The sequence below is a fragment of the Rana temporaria genome, chromosome 9 (genome assembly GCF_905171775.1).
Source record: "Rana temporaria chromosome 9, aRanTem1.1, whole genome shotgun sequence".
NCBI classification, from domain to species: domain Eukaryota; kingdom Metazoa; phylum Chordata; class Amphibia; order Anura; family Ranidae; genus Rana; species Rana temporaria.
The window spans coordinates 167921762-167930520 of NC_053497.1; the positions used below are offsets into that span (position 1 = coordinate 167921762).

General features: G+C 44.4%; 1 protein-coding gene across 8 annotated transcripts in view; it reads right to left on the reverse strand.

The window, feature by feature from the left end:
• The window catches only part of COL11A2 (collagen type XI alpha 2 chain), a 186161-nt gene extending 178348 nt beyond the window's left edge, over positions 1 to 7813 (reverse strand). For 3 of the 8 annotated variants that reach the window (XM_040324940.1, XM_040324939.1, XM_040324947.1), the window contains exon 1: positions 7566 to 7813. In XM_040324940.1, the coding sequence (XP_040180874.1) occupies positions 7566 to 7674 (109 nt within the window). In that variant the 5' untranslated portion in view covers positions 7675 to 7813. The remainder of the gene's footprint in view (positions 1 to 7565) is intronic. The other 5 variants (XM_040324942.1, XM_040324944.1, XM_040324941.1 and 2 more) reach the window with 3 other exon arrangements.
• Between the last annotated feature and the right edge of the window lie 946 nt (positions 7814 to 8759).

An 8759-nucleotide genomic window follows, 5' to 3' on the forward strand; every position in this document is an offset into this window, starting at 1 on the left:
ATATTCTGAACGTTAAAGGGGTTGTAAAGGTTCGTGATTTTTCACCTTAATGCATCCTATGCATTAAGGTGAAAAAACACCTGGCAATGACGACCCCCCAGTTTCCTTAACTGAGCCCGTTCACCTGCTGTGCGCGTCCCCCGACGTCCTCTTCTAAACGGAGTCTGCCCATTGATTGGCTAGATTGGCTAGATTGATAGCAGTGCAGCCATTGGCTCGTACTGCTGTCAATCACATGCAATGACGCGCCGCGCCGGGGGCGGGGCCAAGTGATACAGTCGGCGGCTATAGCCGTCAACTGTATCACAAGAGCCCGCCCGCAAGCTAAAACCCTTGGGAGAGAGTTTCCAATGGAGGGGGTTAGCTATTGCAGGGAGGAGCAGAGACAGCCGCCGAGGGACCCCAGAAGACCAGGATTGGGGCCACTCTGTGCACAACGAACTGCACAGTGAAGGTAAGTATGACATGTTTGTTATTTTAAAAAAAACTAAGCCTTCAACCCCTTTAATAGTCTTCACATTGCATTGCTCTACACTCCCTTCCATTCAAGATAGGCTTATGGGTTAGTAAAACAAACAAAATACGACACCATATGTATTAATTGTGTTCACACTTCTGTCTTTCCTACACTACATAGTACTCATATTGTGAGACAAGTGTGGTCTGCACTGGAGAAGGCACTTTGCCTACAGTGGAGTGATTGACACATCGTCCTCTTCCTTAAAATAAGGACATCTTGAGTCCCTACTCACTTAAACAGGCTCTGCTTTCATACTGTGCTCCTATCACCCCCTCCACTGCCTTTCAATGTAACAACTGACACCTCTTCCAAACTATGCGGCAGGCCTCCTCCTCCTCCGCTGGCACCCACTGAACAGGTAGGGAAACGAGGACAGTAGAGCATTGATTGAACATTGAGAACTCACCAAGGGACGGAGGGAACAAAAACATTCTGACACTGGAGCCTTACTAGAGGTTTTCCCCTCACAATTCAATATAAAAGTTGACTTGTGGTGGGTGGGGGGTGGGGGGGGATTTCAAAAGTCACCTAAAACTTTTTTGATGAGGTTCCGTCTGTAGACTTGAAAAGACCCCAGCTGCAACATATTTTGAAATTTCCTGGACTCATTACTGGTTTTCAAGCCGCTATAAGTCACGCCATACTGTCTCTGTCCTAGACTAACCCCTTTCCATCACATTATGTAGTTTGCAGCTTCTGAAAATTGGCGTGGTTGCTTTTGGCACAGAGGCATTGGCACTACATCTTTCTGTGGATGAGTTTTCAGCAACAGAAAAATGTATGTGAGTACATTCTAATCACCCATATATATTTGGCATTGAAAATGTTGTAACATTGCGGCCCAATATTGAGTGACTTCTTCTTGACCACAACCTAACTTCTAATCCCTAACTCTGAACCTTAATTTATCCAACCACAACTTACCCCCTCAATGTAACCCTAACACCATCCTAACACTTTATTTCAAGCTAACCCTGAACCCTGGCTCAACTCCTTAACCTTCTTACCCCTTAAGGTAACCTTCAACCTCATCCTTCATCTCAACCTAACTCATACACCTAGCTCTAAACCTTAACTTATCTAACCACAACCTAACTCCTTAAGGTAATCCTTAACCTCATCCTAACTTTATTTCAACCCAACCCTTATCTCTAACACTAAATCCTAGCTTATCCAACCATAACCTAACCCCACAATTTAACTCTTAACCCCATCCAAGCACTTTATTTCAACCTAACCCTGACTGGACACCTTAACCTTTTGAACCCCTCAAGGTAAACCTCAACCTCATCCTTTATCTCAACCTGACTCCTACCCCTAGTTCCAAACCTTAACTTATCCAACCACAACCTAACTCCGTAATGTAAACCTTAACCTCATCCTGACACATATCTCTACAGCCCCATACACACTATCAGTTTTCCTGCAGGTTTTTCTCTATAGGTTTACCAAAACCATGTAGTGCAAGGGCCTGCCTGATTGCATACAAATTGAAACTCTTAAGGTTTGACCTCATATTAGATGGTTTTGGTAAACCTGAAGACAAAAACCTGCAGGAAAACTGATAGTGTGTATGGGGCTTAACTCTAAACCCTAGCTGATCCCACTATAACCTAACCTCTCAGCGTAACCTTCAACCTCACCCTGACACGTTATCTCAACCTAACCCTTATCTCTAACTCTAAACCCTAGTTCATCCAACTATAACCTAACCTCTCAGCGTAACCTTCAACCTCCTTCTGACACTTTACCTCAGCCTAACTCCTACCCCTAGCTCTAAACCTTAAGTTATCTAACCACAACCTAACTCCCCAACGTAACCCTTAACCTCATCATGATACTGTATCTCAACCTAACCCTTATCTCTAACGCCAAAACTTAGCTTATCCCACCATAATCCAACCTCTAAACGTAACCTTCAACCTCATTCTGACACTTTACTTCAGCCTAACTCCTACCCCTAGCTCTAAACCTTAACTTATCTAACAACAACAACCTAACCCCTCAACGTAACCCCTAACGTCATCATGACACTTTATCTCAACCTAACCCTTTACTCTAGCTTTAAACCCTAGCTTATCCACCCATAACCTAACCCCTCGACGTAATCCATAACCTCATTGTGACACCTTATCTCAACCTATACTTTACCCCTAGCCCTAAACCCTAGCTTATCCAACTACAACCTAATCCCTAAACCTTAACTTATCCAACTACAACTTAGCGTAACCTTTAACCTAATTTTGACACTTTACCTCAGCCTAACTCCTACCCCTAGCTCTAAACCTTAACTTATCTAACCACAACCTAACTCCTCAACGTAACCCCTAACTTCATCATGACACTTTATCTCAACCTAACCCTTTACTCTAACTTTAAACCCTAGCTTATCTACCCATAACCTAACCCCTCAACGTAATCCATAACCTCATTGTGACACCTTATCTTAAACTAAACTTTACCCCTAGCCCTAAACCCTAGCTTATCCCACTACAACCTAACCCCTACCCCTAAACCTTAACTTATCCAACTACAACTTAACCCCTCAACGTAACCCTTAACCTCACTCTTACACTTTGTCTCTACCTATCCCCTACCCTTACCTCTAAAGCTTAATTTATCCAGCCACAACCTAGCCCCACAGTTCAACCTCATCTAACACCTTATTTAACCTAATACCCTAACTCTAATTCTAAATTAAAACCTAACCCCTATATTCTACCAAGCAATAAACTCAAATATCATGCTATAGCAGGCTGTACTATAACACCCATACTAGCATTGAAAATTCTACCATGGCAAGAGTTTAAGGTGCCAAAGCAAATCTATGTCGTAATAATTTAAGGACACAGATTTAGGCGCCCACAAATTACGAGTGCCAAGAAACTCTTTCATGATCTACTCTCATTAAGTTTCTGTCAACAGATTCTAGTCACAGTTCTTGGCCCCGTCTTGGTTTCATGCAAAGGTTAATTAGTTCTGGGCTGCTAAAGAAAATTCTTGCGTGGACGATGCTACCTCTTCCCCTAATCTACTGTATTCCAACTGGAATATCGTAAGTGTTGATGTTGTCAAACAGATTTCCGTTCCCAGCTGTCATCCCTGATTGGAAGCTGTTCCTTAAAAATAGAACCTTTGTTCTGATCCAAAGCTTCCTCTGTTCCACCCGCGCACTGTCACCTCTGCTGAGAGCCTGCGACATTTTATTATGTGTCGTTACTTTCTGTAGGATTTTGCCCTTTATTTTGTAACTGGTACGGAAATTCATAGCCAGACGAAAAGTCTCCATCTCGCAGAGAGCATGCCTGCTTGCCAGCCAGCCGGTACCTTTTATATGATTTCGTGCAGTTGCGATTCAATTCTGCCTTCATGGAATTTTCTGAGCTCTCAATAAAACGTTTTCTTGTTCCATCAGCCAGTGCTGAGCTCATTAAAAACAAACCAAAAGAACAAAAAAAAAAAGCAACAATCTGGCCAGTCAAACAATAAAATATCCTCATTGTTAGGCTCAGGGAGAAGACGTCAGGGAAAAGTTAAGCAGGCTTTTTTTTTTTTTTTTTTTTTTGGTCAAAATATTTCTGCCTTGGAAGCTCCTGGGATTTCTGTGAAGTTATGACTTTTTTTTTTTTTGGAAAATAAAATATTAAATGCCAAGAACTCAACAAAATCAAAGTGCATTTTAGATTTCCAAACTGAAGTTCTAATTTAGTAATCAATTTTAATAAATCAGTTTAGAAATCAATTCTATAACCTGGAGAAAAATGCCCTATGGCCACCATTGGACTATAAGTCCCAGCATGCTTTGCAAGCAACTCGTTGACAGGGCATGCTGGAATTTGCAGTCCTTTAACTGAGGAGGGCTCTAAATTGTCAGCATACCAGTCATTGTTCAGGAAGAAAGTCCCAAGAAAAGGAACTACTTCAAAAAAATATTAAACTTTTTCACTCTCGTATTTAGGTGGGCCTCTCAACAGTTTGCCCACGCCCATCTGGTGTACCCACTTTTTTGGAAAACGAGGGCCAGAGGCCCCCCCTCCCCCAAATTTCAGGAGCATATGCCATGATAATACGTCTAGGAGACATGCCCTTTGCACGCACCAGTTGCTGTGAGATATGAGTGAGCGTGGTGTGAGGGGGCCACACTGCAAGTCATACCTCACGTCCCCTGACTGTAGCTCCTACCTGGACTCCTTGTGCGCCTGCTTCCCCTGCACACCACACACACAAGGACCTGTACAAACACCACTATTCACAAGCATGCTACTATACATACATAGGGCATACCTAACCCAACTACCACAATACACTGCTGTGTAGGAAGCCAACGCAGGTGGTGGTTGAGGGCATTGGCTGTAAGTAGAGGTGCATTCCTTCTATCAAATCATATGTGCACTATAGACATGAATTATAAGGCTCATTGCTCATTGCCTCATTCAAAGTCCCGAACCTTCTCCGCTTTTGTAAATTGATTATTGCCTCATTCAAAGTCCCGAACCTTCTCCGCTTTTGTAAATTGATTATTGCCTCATTCAAAGTCCCGAACCTTTTGTAAATTATAAGGCTGTATACTGCTATATTACAGTCACTTGGCGCAATAAAATGTGAGTTTGCAACTCAATTTTAATAAAAAATTGGACAGGAGGACACCATAGGAATCGTCTAAGCGCGTCGGGACCCTTCGGGGTAAGACCGAGCTATATTATTAAGATACCTCTCAACTCAACTCAGTCTAAAGACTTGCATTTATGGCCGGAAAGATGCAACAGTTATGTACAAACTGTTAGGAATTGCTAAGGATTCTTATCCCTTGGCAACCCTTCTTCTTCTTCTCAGCCCCTAGCTTTAAACAAGTGCAAACTTTTGGCTTTTGAGATCTTTTCCCTCAAAGACTTTAAGCAAGATTGATGTACAAATAAGCTACGACAAGCGTTCATTTATCAAAGGCTACACACAGTAAAATATGCAAGCATCTCCCAGGAGATCATACAAGCCGGCCAACTGCACAGTCAGTGGTTCTATGGTTAAATTTAAACACAGCTAAATATACAGGAGTTCAAAAACCATCCGGATCGCATCCAAAAACCAAAAACCGAGGAGAATGGGCTTAGAAAGCCACAGCAGGTGGTTTGTGTTTGTCCTGTAATTCAAGAGCCCTAAATATCCTAAGAGCGTCCTGTGAGACCGTCAGGAGACTGAGGATACCGGGGGCCCCTGGACTTGTCTCCTTTGGGTGCTGATCCTAAGAGTCAACAACTGGACTTTCTAACCAGATCTGTCCATTCGTAGGATTGCCAGTGGTTGGCTTAAGCAAAGACAGTGAATGACAGCTATTAAGACATGCAGCAGATAATACATTTTTAACATTGTAAAAACAATCACATAGTAATATTTTTTATCTATCGTTTGCACCCCTTGCATTTTATGTCTGTGCAAAATAAATTTCATCAACAATTATTGATGGCATAATCCATAGATTTGATTCCTGTACCTGAGAGTCATTTTTAGATGGTTCAAAAAACTCTGATTTATTTTGACAGCTCTTTTCTGGCTTCCAAAATGCACCAGAGTTGCTTTAGGATGGGTACAAACTGCAGGTGGCACTATGAATGTAACACTTACAAAGCTAAGCATAGAACTATAATCTTGGATTGTCCATAAAGGACCAGGTGCATAGTACAAGTATATTGCCATCTCAGAACCTGCAGGTTTGGAGTGCCCATATTGGACTATTTAGGTGCCAATGCCAGTGGATTGCCATCTCAGAACCTGCAGGTTTGGAGTGCTCATACTGGACTATTTAGGTGCCAATGCCAGTGGATTGCCATCTCAGAACCTGCAGGTTTGGAGTGCCCATATTGGACTATTTAGGTGCCAATGCCAGTGGATTGCCATCTCAGAACCTGCAGGTTTGGAGTGCCCATATTGGACTATTTAGGTGCCAATGCCAGTGGATTGCCATCTCAGAACCTGCAGGTTTGGAGTGCCCATACTGGACTATTTAGGTGCCAATGCCAGTGGATTGCCATCTCAGAACCTGCAGGTTTGGAGTGCCCATATTGGACTATTTAGGTGCCAATGCCAGTGGCTTGCCATCTCAGAACCTGCAGGTTTGGAGTGCCCATACTGGACTATTTAGGTGCCAATGCCAGTGGATTGCTATCTCAGAACCTGCAGGTTTGGAGTGCCCATACTGGACTATTTAGGTGCCAATGCCAGTGGATTGCCATCTCAGAACCTGCAGGTTTGGATGCAGTTGGTGAAGTAACACCTTGGTGTGCCAATATTGGACTATTTAGGTGCCAATGCCAGTGGATTGCCATCTCAGAACCTGCAGGTTTGGTAGCAGTCAATGAAGTGGCACCATAGAGTGTCAATATTGGACTATTTGGATGCCAGTACCAGTGGATTGCCATCTCAGAATCTGCAGGTCTAGGTGCAGTTGGCAAAGTAACACATTGGAATGCCTATATTGGACTATTTAGGTGCCAGTACCAATAGATTTCCATCTCAGAACCTGCAGGTCTAGGTGCAGTTGGCAAAGTAACACCTTAGTGTGCCAATATTGGACTATTTAGGTGCCAGTACCAATGTATTGCCATCTCAGAATCTGCAGGTTTGGGTACAGTTGGCAAAGTAACACCTTGCAGTGCCAATATTGGACTATTTAGGTGCCAATGTCAGTGGATTGCCATCTCAGAACCGGCAGGTTTGGTTGCAGTCATTGAAGTGGCACCTTAGAGTGTCAATATTGGACTATTTAGATGCCAGTACCAGTGGATTGCCATTCCAGAACCTGCAGGTTTAGGAGAACTGACACCTTAGAGTGCCCATAACAGACTAATTAGGTCCATACTTCCATTGAAATGCCATCTCAGAACCAGCAGTTCTGGTTGCAACCGGGCACTCTTGGCAAATCCCCGGTTTTGAGACCCACCAGGTGTCATCAACGCCTGCATACCTCTACGTTGCATGCAACCCAAATGCCAACGAAGTTCCCTGGTATAGTTTGCCCCCCAAGAAATGGCATGAAGCATGCCAGTCTTACCTGCTGCCTGGGTCCTCACCAGCTGCCAGAAGAGGAGCAGCGCCAGGCTGCAGAGAGGGGGCACCCCGGGGACCCTGCATCTCCTGGGCTGCCGTTGAGGCCGGGGCATGGTGCCCAGGTACAAGGGGAAGGGAGGGGAGAGGAGGAGGGCCGCAGGTTTAGCAGCAGTGAGCTGAAAAAGGGAGCAGGACAGGACAGGACAGGAGAGGAGAGGACAGGCTGCAGCTACTGCTGAAAACTCACTACTTACACCATGTGCAGACAGCCTGGGGAGGGGAGGGGAGGGCTGCCCAACGCTGGGAGGGGAGGAGGAGAGAGCGAAGGGGGGTGCCAGAGGTGAGACCCTCTCTAAGATCCCTTTCACTAAACACACCCACTTTCACCCACTTTCCCCTCTATTCACCCCTAACCTCCATTCCTTTCCTTCCGAATGCCACTAATTAACAATATCCAGAACTTTTCCCTTGCAACTTCTTCCCTCCAGGCTGTCCCCTAACCTGCCTCTACCTTCCCATTCTCCATCACTGTGCGTCCCTGGGTGTCAGCTGTCACTGCTCGGTGTCACAGCCCTCTCCCCTCCCATCTGTCTTCTCCCACATGGTCGGTCCCTCTCCCCTTTGCCCAGCCTCTCCCCATACATCTGGGCACTGCACACCTTTCTCCCCGTCCCTCTCCCTCCCGCATGTGAAATTCCTCACTCTTCCTCCTGTGGACACAACAAGGATTCACATTCTACAGAAAAGACGCCTAATTGTCTTTATCACGCCACTCACAAACTAATATTTACTATTAATTAGGAGGAGAGTTTTCTTTTTTTTCTTTTTAAACCCAGAATGAGCTATTTTTACACTTCAGGATGCAATAATATTTAGAAATCGCTTAGTCCCTGTTTGCGCTTGTTTGCGCTTATTTGCGCTTTGGCCGTCGCACGACAATACATGGCGAGAGGAATCCTATTAATGTTTACGGCACCCATTCACACTTATGCAATACATTTCTATGCGACTTGGAAAAAAAAGGAGCAGCCGCTTCTTTTGGTGCATTTTTGGTCCCATAAATGCAATAGAAACACATTAAAGTGGAGTTCCACCCAAAAATAAAACACATTAAAAACGCATAAGGGCCAGTTCACACTAAGGGCCAGATTCTGAAAGGACTTACGACGGCGCAGCGCCATGTATGCCGTCGTAAGTC